The sequence below is a fragment of the Oncorhynchus mykiss genome, chromosome 29, assembly GCF_057628025.1.
Source record: "Oncorhynchus mykiss isolate SJ-2025 chromosome 29, ASM5762802v1, whole genome shotgun sequence".
Classification (NCBI taxonomy): Eukaryota; Metazoa; Chordata; class Actinopteri; order Salmoniformes; family Salmonidae; genus Oncorhynchus; species Oncorhynchus mykiss.
In genome coordinates this window covers 39,023,672-39,041,971 of record NC_143050.1, presented here as the reverse complement: position 1 = coordinate 39,041,971, position 18,300 = coordinate 39,023,672, and the positions used below count along the sequence as shown (strand labels likewise).

General features: G+C 43.5%; 1 protein-coding gene across 50 annotated transcripts in view; it reads right to left on the bottom strand.

The window, feature by feature from the left end:
* The window catches only part of LOC110509593 (formin-binding protein 1), a 107,900-nt gene that overhangs the window by 42,319 nt on the left and 47,281 nt on the right, over positions 1-18,300 (bottom strand). For all 50 annotated transcript variants that reach the window (XM_090227148.1, XM_090227141.1, XM_090227143.1 and 47 more), the window contains 2 exons: positions 17,830-17,886; positions 17,526-17,673 (listed from right to left, as the gene is read on the bottom strand). In XM_090227148.1, coding sequence (XP_090083274.1) covers positions 17,526-17,673; positions 17,830-17,886 — 205 coding nt within the window. The remainder of the gene's footprint in view (positions 1-17,525; positions 17,674-17,829; positions 17,887-18,300) is intronic.

The window sequence follows — 18,300 nt, the reverse complement described above, 5'->3', positions numbered from 1 at the left end:
GGCATGGAGGTCCATAGAGGACAGTCAGCAGACCTGTGTTCAAATACATGTGTATTTGAGTATTTGTTATTTAAATACTTTGTTCTGTGTATTGAGTATTTTCAAATACACAGCCCAAAAGAAGTACTTTTATTTGAGCCTTTGAATGGTTATTTATTTTAAAAAATACAAAATAAAAAAAAGTCAACCAAATTGTACTTCAATGTATTTTTCAAAAACGGTTTAAAATACTATTTTCAAATACCTGGGTTAAACGTATGGGATATGTTTGAGTCAGAGCATTTTACTATTTTAAAATACTATTTTCAAATACCTGGGTTATGGGATATGTTTGAGTCAGAGCATTTTACTATTTTAAAATACTATTTTCAAATACCTGGGTTAAACGTATGGGATATGTTTGAGTCAGAGCATTTTACTATTTTAAAATACTATTTTCAAATACCTGGGTTAAACGTATGGGATATGTTTGATTCAGAGCATTTTACTATTTTAAAATACTATTTTCAAATACCTGGGTTAAACGTATGGGATATGTTTGAGTCAGAGCATTTTACTATTTTAAAATACTATTTTCAAATACCTGGGTTAAACGTATGGGATATGTTTGAGTCAGAGCATTTTACTATTTTAAAATACTATTTTCAAATACCTGGGTTAAACGTATGGGATATGTTTGAGTCAGAGCATTTTACTATTTTAAAATACTATTTTCAAATACCTGGGTTAAACGTATGGGATATGTTTGATTCAGAGCATTTTACTATTTTAAAATACTATTTTCAAATACCTGGGTTAAACGTATGGGATATGTTTGAGTCAGAGCATTTTACTATTTTAAAATACTATTTTCAAATACCTGGGTTAAACGTATGGGATATGTTTGATTCAGAGCATTTTACTATTTTAAAATACTATTTTCAAATACCTGGGTTAAACGTATGGGATATGTTTGAGTCAGAGCATTTTACTATTTTAAAATACTATTTTCAAATACCTGGGTTAAACGTATGGGATATGTTTGAGTCAGAGCATTTTACTATTTTAAAATACTATTTTCAAATACCTGGGTTAAACGTATGGGATATGTTTGAGTCAGAGCATTTTACTATTTTAAAATACTATTTTCAAATACCTGGGTTAAACGTATGGGATATGTTTGAGTCAGAGCATTTTACTATTTTAAAATACTATTTTCAAATACCTGGGTTAAACGTATGGGATATGTTTGAGTCAGAGCATTTTACTATTTTAAAATACTATTTTCAAATACCTGGGTTAAACGTATGGGATATGTTTGATTCAGAGCATTTTACTATTTTAAAATACTATTTTCAAATACCTGGGTTAAACGTATGGGATATGTTTGAGTCAGAGCATTTTACTATTTTAAAATACTATTTTCAAATACCTGGGTTAAACGTATGGGATATGTTTGAGTCAGAGCATTTTACTATTTTAAAATACTATTTTCAAATACCTGGGTTAAACGTATGGGATATGTTTGAGTCAGAGCATTTTACTATTTTAAAATACTATTTTCAAATACCTGGGTTAAACGTATGGGATATGTTTGAGTCAGAGCATTTTACTATTTTAAAATACTATTTTCAAATACCTGGGTTAAACGTATGGGATATGTTTGAGTCAGAGCATTTTACTATTTTAAAATACTATTTTCAAATACCTGGGTTAAACGTATGGGATATGTTTGATTCAGAGCATTTTACTATTTTAAAATACTATTTTCAAATACCTGGGTTAAACGTATGGGATATGTTTGAGTCAGAGCATTTTACTATTTTAAAATACTATTTTCAAATACCTGGGTTAAACGTATGGGATATGTTTGATTCAGAGCATTTTACTATTTTAAAATACTATTTTCAAATACCTGGGTTAAACGTATGGGATATGTTTGAGTCAGAGCATTTTACTATTTTAAAATACTATTTTCAAATACCTGGGTTAAACGTATGGGATATGTTTGATTCAGAGCATTTTACTATTTTAAAATACTATTTTCAAATACCTGGGTTAAACGTATGGGATATGTTTGATTCAGAGCATTTTACTATTTTAAAATACTATTTTCAAATACCTGGGTTAAACGTATGGGATATGTTTGATTCAGAGCATTTTACTATTTTAAAATACTATTTTCAAATACCTGGGTTAAACGTATGGGATATGTTTGAGTCAGAGCATTTTACTATTTTAAAATACTATTTTCAAATACCTGGGTTAAACGTATGGGATATGTTTGAGTCAGAGCATTTTACTATTTTAAAATACTATTTTCAAATACCTGGGTTAAACGTATGGGATATGTTTGAGTCAGAGCATTTTACTGTTACGGTGCGTGAATGAGGACCCAAAAGCGAATTAACGTAAACAGAACTTCTTTAATAACAAAACATAGGTAGGCTCAGATGGACCGGCAGATTCCGACAGGACAGGACAAGGTTGCAGCAAACATGACGATAGTCTGGTTCAGGCATGAAAAACACAAACAAGAATCCGACAAAGACAGGAACAAAAACAGAGAGAGATATAGAGGACTAATCAGAGGGAAAAAGGGAACAGGTGGGAAAAGGGGTGACGAGGTAGTTAGGAGGAGACAAGGAACAGCTGGGGGAAAGAGGGGGAGAAAAGGTAACCTAATAACGACCAGCAGAGGGAGACAGGGTGAAGGGAAAGGACAGAAACAAGACACAACATGACAATACATGACAGTACCCCCCCACTCACCGAGCGCCTCCTGGCGCACTCGAGGAGGAAACCTGGCGGCAACGGAGGAAATCATCGATCAGCGCACGGTCCAGCACGTCCCGAGAGGGAACCCAACTCCTCTCCTCAGGACCGTACCCCTCCCAATCTACTAGGTACTGATGACAACGGCCCCGAGGACGCATGTCCAAAATCCTACGGACCCTGTAGATGGGTGTGCCCTCGACAAGGATGGGGGGGGGGGGAAGACGAGCGGGGGCGCGAAGAACGGGCTTGACACAGGAGACATGGAAGACCGGGTGGACGCGACGAAGATATCGCGGAAGAAGAAGTCGCACTGCGACAGGATTAATGATCCGAGAAATACGGAACGGACCAATGAACCGCGGGGTCAACTTGCGAGAAGCGGTCTTAAGGGGAAGGTTCTGAGTGGAGAGCCAAACTCTCTGACCGCGACAATATCTAGGACTCTTAGTTCTACGCTTATTAGCAGCTCTCACAGTCTGCGCCCTATAACGGCAAAGTGCAGACCTGACCCTCTTCCAGGTGCGCTCGCAACGTTGGACAAAAGCCTGAGCGGAGGGGACGCTGGACTCGGCGAACTGAGATGAGAACAGCGGAGGCTGGTACCCGAGGCTACTCTGAAAAGGAGATAGCCCGGTCGCAGACGAAGGAAGCGAGTTGTGGGCGTATTCTGCCCAGGGGAGCTGTTCTGACCAAGACGCAGGGTTGCGAAAAGAAAGACTGCGTAAGATGCGACCAATAGTCTGATTGGCCCGTTCTGCTTGACCGTTAGACTGGGGGTGAAAGCCGGAAGAGAGACTGACGGAAGCCCCAATCAAACGGCAAAACTCCCTCCAAAATTGAGACGTGAATTGCGGACCTCTGTCCGAAACGACGTCTGACGGAAGGCCATGAATTCTGAAAACATTCTCGATGATGATTTGTGCCATCTCTTTAGCAGAAGGAATCTTAGCAAGGGGAATAAAATGAGCCGCCTTAGAGAACCTGTCGACAACCGTAAGAATAACAGTCTTCCCCGCTGACGAAGGCAGTCCGGTGACAAAATCTAAGGCGATGTGAGACCACGGTCGAGAGGGAATGGGAAGCGGCCTGAGACGGCCGGCAGGAGGGGAGTTACCGGACTTAGTCTGCGCGCAGACCGAACAAGCAGCCACGAAGCGACGCGTGTCATGCTCCCGGGTGGGCCACCAAAAACGCTGGCGAATGGAAGCAAGCGTACCCCGAACGCCAGGATGGCCGGCTAACTTGGCAGAGTGAGCCCACTGAAGAACGGCCAGACGAGTAGGAACGGGAACGAAAAGAAGGTTCCTAGGACAAGCGCGCGGCGACGGAGTTTGAGTGAGTGCTTGCTTTACCTGCCTCTCAATTCCCCAGACAGTCAACCCGACAACACGCCCCTCAGGGAGAATCCCCTCGGGGTCAGTGGAGGCTACTGAAGAACTGAAGAGACGAGATAAAGCATCAGGCTTGGTGTTCTTAGAGCCCGGACGATAAGAAATCACGAACTCGAAACGAGCGAAAAACAGCGCCCAGCGCGAAAGCGCTGCAGCTCGACGCGTGACTTAGGGACGGGCCAATCAATGACAGCTTGGACCTTAGCGGGATCCATCTTAATGCCTTCAGCGGAAATAACAGAACCGAGAAATGTGACGGAGGAGGCATGAAAAGAGCACTTCTCAGCCTTCACAAAAAGACAATTCTCTAAAAGGCGCTGGAGGACACGTCGAACGTGCTGAACATGAATCTGGAGTGACGGTGAAAAAATCAGGATATCGTCAAGGTAAACGAAAACAAAGATGTTCAGCATGTCTCTCAGGACATCATTGACTAATGCCTGAAAGACAGCTGGAGCGTTAGCGAGGCCGAAAGGAAGAACCCGGTATTCAAAGTGCCCTAACGGAGTGTTAAACGCCGTCTTCCACTCGTCCCCCTCCCTGATGCGCACGAGATGGTAAGCGTTACGAAGGTCCAACTTAGTGAAAAACCTGGCTCCCTGCAGGATCTCGAAGGCTGAAGACATAAGAGGAAGCGGATAACGATTCTTCACTGTTATGTCATTCAGCCCTCGATAATCTATGCAGGGGCGCAGGGACCCGTCCTTCTTCTTAACAAAAAAAAACCCCGCTCCGGCGGGAGAGGAGGAGGGGACTATGGTACCGGCGGCAAGAGCTACAGACAAATAATCTTCGAGAGCCTTACGTTCGGGAGCCGACAGAGAGTATAGTCTACCCCGGGGGGGAGTGGTTCCCGGAAGGAGATCAATACTACAATCATACGACCGGTGTGGGGGAAGAGAGGTGGCCCTGGACCGACTGAACACCGTGCGCAGATCGTGATATTCCTCCGGCACCCCTGTCAAATCACCAGGCTCCTCCTGTGAAGAAGAGACAGAGGAAACAGGAGGGATAGCAGACATTAAACATTTCACATGACAAGAGACGTTCCAGGAGAGGATAGAATTACTAGACCAATTAATGGAAGGATTATGACAAACTAGCCAGGGATGGCCCAAAACAACAGGTGTAAAAGGTGAACGAAAAATTAAAAAAGAAATGGTTTCGCTATGATTACCAGAAACAGTGAGGGTTAAAGGTAGCGTCTCACGCTGAATCCTGGGGAGAGGACTACCATCCAGGGCGAACAAGGCCGTGGACTCCCTTAACTGTCTGAGAGGAATGTCATGTTCCCGAGCCCAGGTCTCGTCCATAAAACAGCCCTCCGCCCCAGAGTCTATTAAGGCACTGCAGGAAGCTGACGAACCGGTCCAGCGTAGATGGACCGACAAGGTAGTGCAGGATCTTGAAGGAGAGACAGGAGTAGTAGCGCTCACCAGTAGCCCTCCGCTTACTGATGAGCTCTGGCTTTTACTGGACATGAAGTGACAAAATGACCAGCAGAACCGCAATAGAGACAGAGGCGGTTGGTGATTCTCCGTTCCCTCTCCTTAGTCGAGATGCGGATACCTCCCAGCTGCATAGGCTCAGCACCCGAGCCGGCAGAGGAAGATGGTAGTGATGCGGAGAGGGGGGCAACGGAGAACGCAAGCTCCTTTCCACGAGCTCGGTGACGAAGATCAACCCGTCGCTCAATGCGAATAGCGAGTTCAATCAAGGAATCCACGCTGGAAGGAACCTCCCGGGAGAGAATCTCATCCTTTACCTCTGCGCGGAGACCCTCCAGAAAACGAGCGAGCAAAGCCGGCTCGTTCCAGCCACTGGAGGCAGCAAGAGTGCGAAACTCAATAGAGTAGTCTGTTATGGATCGATTACCTTGACATAGGGAAGACAGGGCCCTGGAAGCCTCCTCCCCAAAAACAGATCGATCAAAAACCCGTATCATCTCCTCCTTAAAGTCCTGATACTGGTTAGTACACTCAGCCCTTGCCTCCCAGATTGCCGTGCCCCACTCACGAGCCCGTCCAGTAAGGAGAGATATGACGTAGGCGACACGAGCAGTGCTCCTGGAGTAAGTGTTGGGCTGGAGAGAAAACACAATATCACACTGGGTGAGGAACGAGCGGCATTCAGTGGGCTCCCCAGAGTAACACGGCGGGTTATTGATTCTGGGCTCCGGAGATTCGAAAGCCCTGGAAGTGGCCGGTGGATCGAGGCGGAGATGGTGAACCTGTTCTGTGAGGTTGGAGACTTGGGTGGCCAGGGTCTCAACGGCATGTCGAGCAGCAGACAATTCCTGCTCGTGTCTGCCTAGCATCGCTCCCTGGATCTCGACGGCTGAGTGGAGAGGATCCGAAGTCGCTGGGTCCATTCTTGGTCGGATTCTTCTGTTACGGTGCGTGAATGAGGACCCAAAAGCGAATTAACGTAAACAGAACTTCTTTAATAACAAAACATAGGTAGGCTCAGATGGACCGGCAGATTCCGACAGGACAGGACAAGGTTGCAGCAAACATGACGATAGTCTGGTTCAGGCATGAAAAACACAAACAAGAATCCGACAAAGACAGGAACAAAAACAGAGAGAGATATAGAGGACTAATCAGAGGGAAAAAGGGAACAGGTGGGTTAGGGGTGACGAGGTAGTTAGGAGGAGACAAGGAACAGCTGGGGGAAAGAGGGGGAGAAAAGGTAACCTAATAACGACCAGCAGAGGGAGACAGGGTGAAGGGAAAGGACAGAAACAAGACACAACATGACAATACATGACATTTACTATTTTAAAATACTATTTTCAAATACCTGGGTTAAACGTATGGGATATGTTTGATTCAGAGCATTTTACTATTTTAAAATACTATTTTCAAATACCTGGGTTAAACGTATGGGATATGTTTGAGTCAGAGCATTTTACTATTTTAAAATACTATTTTCAAATACCTGGGTTAAACGTATGGGATATGTTTGATTCAGAGCATTTTACTATTTTAAAATACTATTTTCAAATACCTGGGTTAAACGTATGGGATATGTTTGATTCAGAGCATTTTACTATTTTAAAATACTATTTTCAAATACCTGGGTTAAACGTATGGGATATGTTTGATTCAGAGCATTTTACTATTTTAAAATACTATTTTCAAATACCTGGGTTAAACGTATGGGATATGTTTGAGTCAGAGCATTTTACTATTTTAAAATACTATTTTCAAATACCTGGGTTAAACGTATGGGATATGTTTGAGTCAGAGCATTTTACTATTTTAAAATACTATTTTCAAATACCTGGGTTAAACGTATGGGATATGTTTGAGTCAGAGCATTTTACTATTTTAAAATACTATTTTCAAATACCTGGGTTAAACGTATGGGATATGTTTGAGTCAGAGCATTTTACTATTTTAAAATACTATTTTAAAATACCTGGGTTAAACGTATGGGATATGTTTGAGTCAGAGCATTTTACTATTTTAAAATACTATTTTCAAATACCTGGGTTAAACGTATGGGATATGTTTGAGTCAGAGCATTTTACTATTTTAAAATACTATTTTCAAATACCTGGGTTAAACGTATGGGATATGTTTGAGTCAGAGCATTTTACTATTTTAAAATACTATTTTCAAATACCTGGGTTAAACGTATGGGATATGTTTGAGTCAGAGCATTTTACTATTTTAAAATACTATTTTCAAATACCTGGGTTAAACGTATGGGATATGTTTGAGTCAGAGCATTTTACTATTTTAAAATACTATTTTCAAATACCTGGGTTAAACGTATGGGATATGTTTGATTCAGAGCATTTTACTATTTTAAAATACTATTTTCAAATACCTGGGTTAAACGTATGGGATATGTTTGATTCAGAGCATTTTACTATTTTAAAATACTATTTTCAAATACCTGGGTTAAACGTATGGGATATGTTTGAGTCAGAGCATTTTACTATTTTAAAATACTATTTTCAAATACCTGGGTTAAACATATGGGATATGTTTGATTCAGAGCATTTTACTATTTTAAAATACTATTTTCAAATACCTGGGTTAAACGTATGGGATATGTTTGATTCAGAGCATTTTACTATTTTAAAATACTATTTTCAAATACCTGGGTTAAACGTATGGGATATGTTTGAGTCAGAGCATTTTACTATTTTAAAATACTATTTTCAAATACCTGGGTTAAACGTATGGGATATGTTTGAGTCAGAGCATTTTACTATTTTAAAATACTATTTTCAAATACCTGGGTTAAACGTATGGGATATGTTTGAGTCAGAGCATTTTACTATATAAAAATACTTTCCAAGTGTTTTTCCAAATGCATTCTAATACTCAACTACTTGTTTTTCTCAAATAAAGGCTACCTGAATAAACCTGTTTTGAAATGTATTGAAGACTAATTGAAATACCTGAAATAGTATTTAAACCCAGGTCTGCTACTCAGGGCAGGCTGTGTGTTGTTGCTGAGTGACCATCTTAATGATTCCTCAGCATAAACTCAGCAACTGTACTAAGGCCTCAGAGACTTAGCCGTCTCATCACATATTAACCCTGCCTGCTCTATACACACCATGTGTTGTCATCTGGCTAGCCTCATCCACCCTTGGATATGGACTGTGCTGTGTTTTTATGGCAGCATTAATGTTAATGTGTCACTCAAATCTCCCACATGACTCAATGAACACATATTTCAATGTATGTATTTAGCCTAATTGTATGTAAAAATGTGTATGTGTGCAGCACCTACTTTCAGGCGGCAGTGACTCTTCTTACCTCTAGGGGCCTACTACAGCACTAAGACCAAAAAGAGGGATACAGCCACTTCCATAAACCAGACCCACCTGGCCTGACTCCCAGCGGAGAGACTGCCATATACCGTAAGCTCAGAAGCATCTGGGAAGGAGGAGGACTGACCCCCCTCTCACATCATCTGCCCCCTTCCCCACCTCCCCACCTCCCCCTGTCCCCCAGAGCTGGGCTTTCTGAGGGTTCTAACAGGGAGAAATGGAAGGAGAAGGAGGATGAAGAGGAGGGGGAGGGAGGCAGGGAGGGAGAGGGGAGAGGAGGTGGGGGGTTCCAGTCCAAAACCCAGCTCCATAACTGTGGAATTAATGGAGGTTAAGGTATTCATTTAATGCTCCTATCATTCTGTGCTGTAGATCGATTACACCTGCGCTGTGCTGTCCCACTGAAAGGCCAGTAGGCCACTGTAAGCCCCCAGAAGGGATATCCGTAGACAAGACTGACTCAGCCATCCTATAATCCCTCTGTCTGTCTATGTCTGCAGATATCGGTCTGTTTCTACAGCAAAACAAATGGCTACAGTAGATACTGATGACTGTGTTAATGCTTGCATGTGTCCAAAAGATTAAAAGAGAGGCAGAACTTACTCCCATTCTCCCACTGCTAAATAACAGTCCAGTATCTATACATATTAGGCTACTTACTCTGGGCCACACGCTTAGCGTAGAGGGTCTCTCTGAAGAAGGCCACCTATTTCTATTCTAGACTGCTTCTTCTGATGCTTCATATAGCCAATGCTATGTTACTACAAGCAAACTAGTAAACAGATACGCTCATAAATTATGAATAAGCATGTGTAGCTCTCGGGCTTCGCGTGTTATCGACATGCACAGACATAACGTTCTATTTTCAACAACACCGTCACAACACAGGTGCTCTGTACAACAACCTGTTCCAGTCGGTTTCTGCTGCGTGTTTGGCATGACAACGACGAGGAAGTTGGCTGCTAGACAGAGCTAAAAACAGACTGACCACCAGGTTACAGCACTCCACAAACAGGCTAACAACCTGGTAGCACAACAAACAACCACTTCCAAATGCTGTGGTATTCTTACCAATAAGGAAATAAGGACAACATTGAACAAAGGGCCAGAATCGAGCCCCAAACAGTGTCTCTATGGGCCAATAAACCAGGGTTTGACTGACTTAGGGTTAGTTACAGAGGGAATAATAAGAAAATATAGCTGAATACTGGAGAACAGAGTCAGTTGGAATGAATACGATGGGAGACAGAGTGCTGGCTTCAAGCGCAGGGTGCAGCAGGTGTTTATTTGCAAAGGACCACAGGAGGAGGCAGGTAGTTGGGTCCGGGGAGAGGCAGAAGGTCATACACAGGGGCTCCAAAAAGGCGACAGTACAGGCAGGGAAAAGGGCTAATAACGTAGTCTCTGAGATCAGGCAAGAGGTTGACGACAGGCAGTCGTTGTTAGTGAGGAGAAGAACTATGATACACGTGAGGACTAATATGGATATAAACAGAGCTCTGAATAGAACGTGTAACAAAAAAAAAACAATACCTCACAATGATGGGGTGCAAAGGAACTGAACTGAATAGTGTGTGTAAATGATATACAGGTGTGTGAACAGGTGATCAGAATTCAGGTGATTGGGATCTGGAGAGTGAGCTGCGTTCAGGGGATCTGCAGTTGAAGTAGGAAGTTTACATACACTCTGGCCAAATACATTTACACTCAGTTTTTTACAATTCCTGACAGTTAATCATAGTAGAAATTCCCTGTCTTAGGTCAGTTAGGTTCACCACTTTATTTTAAGATTGTGAAATGTCAGAATAATAGTTGATTTATTTCAGCTTTTATTTCTTTCATCACATTTCCAGTGGGTCAGAAGTTTACATTCACCCAGTATTTGGTAGCATTGCCTTTAAATTGTTTAACTTGGGTCAAACATTTCAGGTAGCCTTCCACACGCTTCCCACAATAAGTTGGGTGAATTTTGGCCCATTCCTCCTGACAGAGCTGGTGTAACGGAGTCAGGTTGTCACGACTTCCGCCGAAGTTGGCTCCCCTGCCTGTTCGGGCTGATTCCACCCACCACTCCTAGTATTTCGTGACAGAATCCCGCACCGGAATAATGGAATCAGCAGGAGCAGCCTCGTCTCCTCTCCCATCGATGGAGGAGAGGGTCCTCCATCACACCAGCGTGCTTCACAGGATTGGTTCGGCCATGGACCAAATGATAGAGAGGATGGATCGATGGGAGAGGAGAGGCCTTCCCACCTCATCTCCAGCACCCCCTCCTTCAGCACCTCCTGTTCCTGCAACCACATCTGGCTCCGGGGCTCTTCGGCTGACGCTAATCTGTCTGTAAACAATTGTTGGAAAAATGACTTGTGTCATGCTCAAAGTAGATGTCCTAACCGACTTGCCAAAACTATAGTTTGTTAACAAGAAATGTGTGGAATGGTTGAAAAACAAGTTTTAACGACTCCAACCTAAGTGTATGTAAACTTCCGACTTCAACTGTATGTGTTTGAGAGTGTGAGCTGGAAAGTGAGCTGAGTTCAGGGGATCTATGTATTTGAGAGTGTGACTTGGAAGCAGACGTTACATCAGTCATCTCTATCATGCAGATAAAAACAATTTACTGTCCTTAAAACCATGTTTTTGAAAAGCCCCTTCAATGTTGGCTTACAAGAGAGGCTACTATCGCTGGATGTGGGCATTTGTTGGTTTAGAGTTAGATACGAGGCTAGCTGGCAGTCCTCAAGGCAACATTGTGATTGTAGCCAAACGTTATTAAATTGAGCAGGAAGATGGATGACGGACTACCAGGTGACGAGTGTGTAAGTGTAAGAAATGTAATTAAAGACTGGAAAAAAGAGAGGTGAATAAGAAAAGAGAGCAAACTGCCCTGGGAAAAGCAGAGAGACGGAGGAGGCGGAAAAGGAGGGTGTGCGCGAGTGTGCCGGTTGGTTGCAATAGCATCCTGCAGGCAGTCTGAGGGGAACATTTCTAGTGCATTTCTAGGGCCAATCCTTTGGGAGCGGGGCCAAACACAAGACAATAGACAGACAGAGACCCAGACCTGAGGCCAGACCCAGGCCGAGCCAAGCCCGGCTAGACCAAACCAGACCCAAAGCCTACAGACCAGGGCAAACCCTGAGGGCCTGAGGATTCCTCTTCAAACAAACTCAAGAGACATTTAGAAGAGCCCCCTGGAAATCCCCATCTCTGTGTTCGCAATCTCTATGTTGTTCTAACTGAGCTTTAGGAAAAAAATGGCTGAATCAATAGTCCTTCGGGGTTCCTTGTTTTCCTGCTGTGGTCTTTTAAGGGAAGCTCAAGAGGGAGGGCATACAGTGTCTTGTCCTTGACTGTGTGGTGTGTAGACACATGCTTAGAGAGGTCAGTGGGAAAGGTCATGTCAGCCACTGACGCCCTGCAGCTCTTTACAGTTTTTAACTCTGAATTATTCCCTAGCAGAGCTTCCGTGACATGATGGGCCGTGACAGTTTTTCTGACAAACTGCTCTTTTTCTAGTTGAGTAGTTTCTCCTTGCCTCTGACCAAAACTAATGTCTAAAAGGTGGCCTCTATTTTGTTTTCCTTGAATCCTAACTAAGATATTACTACTGTGTTAATGCATGTTTACAATGGGAAGGACAAGTGTGTTAAAAGGGAGTTTATAAGAGAAAAATATCCTCTAAATGATAGATGAGTCTAAGATTTGTTCCATATAAGTCATAGGCTGCAACCCTAATGGTACCTATTCTGTTTGGTCAAAAGTAGTGCCCTATATAGGGAATAGGGTGCCATTTGGGACACACCCATAGAGTCATGTGTTGGCCCAATGGCCAGTCTTTGGGCGGTGTATCTACAGTATCTTGACACAACTATGACCTCAGTGTACAGAATAGGGCAAGCGGACGGGATAGGCCTCGCTCTCTCTCTTTCCTGTGGGCAAGTGTGTCTGGGTTTCTGGATAAAGCTTGAAAGTTTTACTGTCTATAAAATAAACTGTATGGTTATGGGTAAGTAGTGTAGAAGAGCAAGACTGACCGCAAACATAGACCAATAGACAACCCGATATGGCGCCAACAGACACGGCAGCCCTGCTTCTAGCTCCAAAGCAACTTTGCAGTATTTCGTTTTTTTGTGTGTTATATCTTACATTATTAGCCCAGAATGTTTTTTTGTGTTATTACATACAGCTGGAAATAACTTTTCGATATCAGAGCGGCGGTAACTCACCAGCATTACGACCAGGAATACAACTTTCCCGAATTGGATCCTTTGTCTATACCCCCCAGGGCAATTGAACTTATCCCAGAGGCTGAGGTATTCGGAGTGGATTTCTATTCCGACTCAGGAGGCGTGCACACCATCCACCACTTCCGAGTATATTATTCCGTAATGTAGAGTCTCTGGACAATAAAGTAGACAAGCTCAAGGCGAGGATATCCTTCCAGAGAGACGTCTGTAACATACTCTATTTCACGGAATCATGGCTCTCTCCGGAAAAACTGTCAGCTGGGTTCTCAGTACATCGCACAGACAGGCATAAAGAACTCTCCGGGAAGAAGAAAGCCTTTGGTGTATGTTTCATGATTAACTAGTCATGGTGTGATTGTGATAACATACAGAAACTAAAGTACTTTTGTTCACCTGACCTAGAATACCTCACGATCAAATGCTCCCAAGAGAATTCTCTTCGGTTATAGACACAGCAGTGTATATTCCCCCTCAAGCCGATACCACGACGGCCCTCAAGGAAATACACTGGACTTTGTGCAAACTGGAAGCCACATATCCTGAGGCCTGAATTTATTGTAGCTGGGGATTTTAACAATGCAAATTTGAGGAAAATACTACCGAAGTTCTATAACACATTGGCTGTAGTACCTACGCTGCTAAAACACTCGACCAATGTAACTCCCCCTTACGGGATGCTTACAAAGCCCTCCGCCGCCCTCCCTTCGGCCAATCAGATCACGACTCCATTTTGCTCCTCCCTTCCTATAGGCTGAAACTCCAGCAGGAAGTACCTGTGCTAAGATCTACTCAACACTGATCTGACCAATCGGAATCCATGCTTCAAGTTTACTTTGATCATGCTGACTGGGATATGTTCTGGGTAGCCTCTGAGATTAACATTGACATATACATGGACACAGTGACTGAGTTCAACAGGAAGTGTATAAGGCATGTTGACTATTAAAACCTACCCAAACCAGAAACCATGCATAGATGGTGAACCGTTTCCCTCAGGTGGTGAAGGTAGGAAACAACACCTCCACTTCACTGATCCTCAACACAGGGGCTCCACAAGGGTGCGTGCTCAGCCCTCTCCTGTACTCTCTGTTCACCCATGACTACATGGCCACACACTCCTTCAACTCAATCATCAAGTTTGCAGACGACACAACGGTAGTAGGCCTGATTAGCAACAATGACGTGACAGCCTACAGGGAAGAGATGAGGGCCTTGGCGGAGTGGTGCCAGGCAAATAACCTCTCGCTCAACGTCAACAAAATGAAGGAGCTGATCCTGGGCTTCAGGAAACAGCAGAGGCAGCACGCCTCTGTCCACATCGAGGGGACAGCAGTGGAGAAGGTAAAAAGCTTCAAGGTCCTCGGCCTACATACAGTGGGGCAAAAAAGTATTTAGTCAGCCACCAATTAGTCAGCCACCAATTGTGCAAGTTCTCCCACTTAAAAAGATGAGAGGCCTGTAATTGTCATCATAGGTACACTTCAACTATGACAGACAAAATGAGAAAAAAAATCCAGAAAATCACATTTGAATGAATTTATTTGCAAATTATGGTGGAAAATAAGTATTTGGTCACCTACAAACAAGCAAGATTTCTGGCTCTCACAGACCTGGAACTTCTTCTTTAAGAGGCTCCTCTGTCCTCCACTCGTTACCTGTATTAATGGCACCTGTTTGAACTTGTTATCAGTATAAAAGACACCTGTCCACAACCTCAAACAGTCACACTCCAAACTCCACTATGGCCAAGACCAAAGAGCTGTCAAAGGACACCAGAAACAAAATTGTAGACCTGCACCAGGCTGGGAAGACTGAATCTGCAATAGGTAAGCAGCTTGGTTTGAAGAAATCAACTGTGGGAGCAATTATTAGGAAATGGAAGACATACAAGACCACTGATAATCTCCCTCGATCTGGGGCTCCACGCAAGATCTCACCCCGTGGGGTCAAATGATCACAAGAACGGTGAGCAAAAATCCCAGAACCACACGGGGGGACCTAGTGAATGACCTGCAGAGAGCTGGGACCAAAGTAACAAAGCCTACCATCAGTAACACACTACGCCGCCAGGGACTCAAATCCTGCAGTGCCAGACGTGTCCCCCTGCTTAAGCCAGTACATGTCCAGGACCGACTGAAGTTTGCTAGAGAGCATTTGGATGATCCAGAAGAAGATTGGGAGAATGTCATATGGTCAGATGAAACCAAAATATAACTTTTTGGAAAAAACTCAACTTGTCGTGTTTGGAGGACAAAGAATGCTGAGTTGCATCCAAAGAACATCATACCTACTGTGAAGCATGGGGGTGGAAACATAATGCTTTGGGGCTGTTTTTCTGCAAAGGGACCAGGACGACTGATCCGTGTAAAGGAAAGAATGAATGGGGCCATGTATCGTGAGATTTTGAGTGAAAACCTCCTACCATCAGCAAGGGCATTGAAGATGAAACGTGGCTGGGTCTTTCAGCATGACAATCATCCCAAACACACCGCCCGGGCAACGAAGGAGTGGCTTCGTAAGAAGCATTTCAAGGTCCTGGAGTGGCCTAGCCAGTCTCCAGATCTCAACCCCATAGAACATTTTTGGAGGGAGTTGAAAGTCCGTGTTGCCCAGCAACAGCCCCAAAACATCACTGCTCTAGAGGAGATCTGCATGGAGGAATGGGCCAAAATACCAGCAACAGTGTGTGAAAACCTTGTGAAGACTTACAGAAAGTGTTTGACCTCTGTCATTGCCAACAAAAGGTATATAACAAAGCATTGAGATAAACTTCTGTTATTGACCAAATACTTATTTTCCACCATAATTTGCAAATAAATTCATAAAAAATCAGACAATGTGATTTTCTGGAATTTCGTTTCTTGTTTTGTCTGTCATAGTTGAAGTGTATCTATGATGACAATTACAGGCCTCGCTCATCTTTTTAAGTGGGAGAACTTGCACAATTGGTGGCTGACTAAATACTTTTTTGCCCCACTGTATCACTGACAATATGAAATGGTTCACCCACACAGTGTGGTGAAGGAGGCGCAACAGCGCCTCATCAACCTCAGGAGGCTGAAGAAATTTGTCTTGGCCCCTAAGACCCTCACAAACTTCTATAAATGCACAATTGAGAGCATCCTGTCGGGATGTATCACCGCATGGTACGGCAACTGCACAACCCGCAACTGCAGGGCTCTCCAGAGGGTGGTGCGGTCTGCCCAACCCATCACACTGGCACACTGACTGCCCTCCAGGACACCTACAGCACCCAATGTCACAGGAAGGCCAAAAAGATCATCAAGGACATCTGAAAAACAGCTTCTATCTCAAGACCATCAGACTGTTAAATAGCCATCACTAGCCGGGTACCACCCGGTTACTCAACCAGGCACCTTAGAGGCTGCTGCCTTATAGACATAGAATCACTGGTCACTTTAATAATGGAACACAAGTCACTTTAGGCACAAGGCACATTATCAGCAACCGTCACTCCTGTGTTCCAATGGCACATTGTGTGAGCTAATCCAAGTTTATCATTTTAAATGGCTAATTGATCATTAGAAAACCCTTTTGCTATTATGTTAGCGCAGCTGAAAACTGTTGTCCTGATTAAAGAAGCAATAAAACTGGCCTTTTTTTAGACTGAAATTCGTCAGTCTATTCTTGTTCTGAAAAATTAAGGCTATTCCATGCGACAAATTGCCAAGAAACTGAAGATCTTGTACGACGCTGTGTACTACTCCCTTCACAGAACAGCACAAACTGGCACTAACCAGAATAGAAAGAGGAGTGGGAGGCCCCGGTGCACAACTGAGCAAGACGACAAGTACAGTAGAGTGTCTAGTTTGAGAAACAGACGCCTCACAAGTCCTCAACTGGCAGCTTCATTAAATAGTATCCGCAAAACACCAGTCTCAACGTCAACAGTGAAGAGGCGACTCCGGGATGCTAGCCTTCTAGGCAGAGTTGCAAAGAAAAAGGCATATATCTGTCCAGTGTCTGTGTTCTTTTGCCCATCTTAATCTTTTATTTTTATTGACCAGTCTGAGATATGGATTTTTCTTTTCAACACTGCCTAGAAGGTCAACATCCCGGAGTCGCCTCTTCACTGACCGACAGTCTATTGAGAGACAGACCAGTCTACTGAGAGACAGACCAGTCTACTGAGAGACAGACCAGTCTACTGAGAGACAGAACAGAGAGATGGATGGATGGATGGATCAATGGATGGGTATAAATAAATAGAAGATAGATATCACATACCGTATAAAATAATAGAGTCGAACAGAATAGAAAATAATATACAGTACATGGAGGGCATCAGAATATAAACAGGAAGTGTGGTCTCACCGATTTCCTCTCGGCCTTGAGTTCCGTGAGGTACCGCAAGAGTTCTGTGATGATCTGAGAGGTCAGGTTCTCAGCGATGACTTCGTGCTGACCTGCGTAGTCGTTCAGCTCATTCAGTGTCGACAGGAAGGCCCGGCATGACGTGTACCTGACAGGTCAGAGGTCACAAAAAGTGATGTCAGAGGAGGAGGGGCTGACACAGCAATTGATGGGTCATGACAACATGCTCAAGTCGTGTCATTCATTGAAGAAAAAATAAACATCAATGATTTGCAATGGTCGCATTGCAAAGTCTCAAACTCACTTGTTCTCCTCCTCCTCTTTTGAGTTCTTCTTGGGTTGATACTTCTTTGATAGATTCCTGTGAGGAGAGAAGAACCGTAGTCTGTTATTTCAGTACTGGGTAACAATATGTTGGATTCTTTTTACTATTTTAAGCATGTGTATACTATCCAATTGGGTTGATACAATAGGACAGCAGGCGGGCTGAACATACCCTAATGCCTCCTCCATTACTGATGTCCATGTCACTGTGCCAATGGATCATCCACTACTGTTCAATCTGCCAGAGTGCTTTATGCCATCGCCCCCCTCCCCACATCCATCATCTATCCCCCTCTTCCAGTAATAATGCTTATGGCCTCGGGAGCGCGAACACACAATCAGTCACCAAGAAGATGCATGAGACGAGTGAGTAGAATAGAACAGGCCAGCACTAGTAAAATGCTGAAAAGGGGGGGGTGGGGTTATGGTTAGGGACAGAAGATTTTCCAGA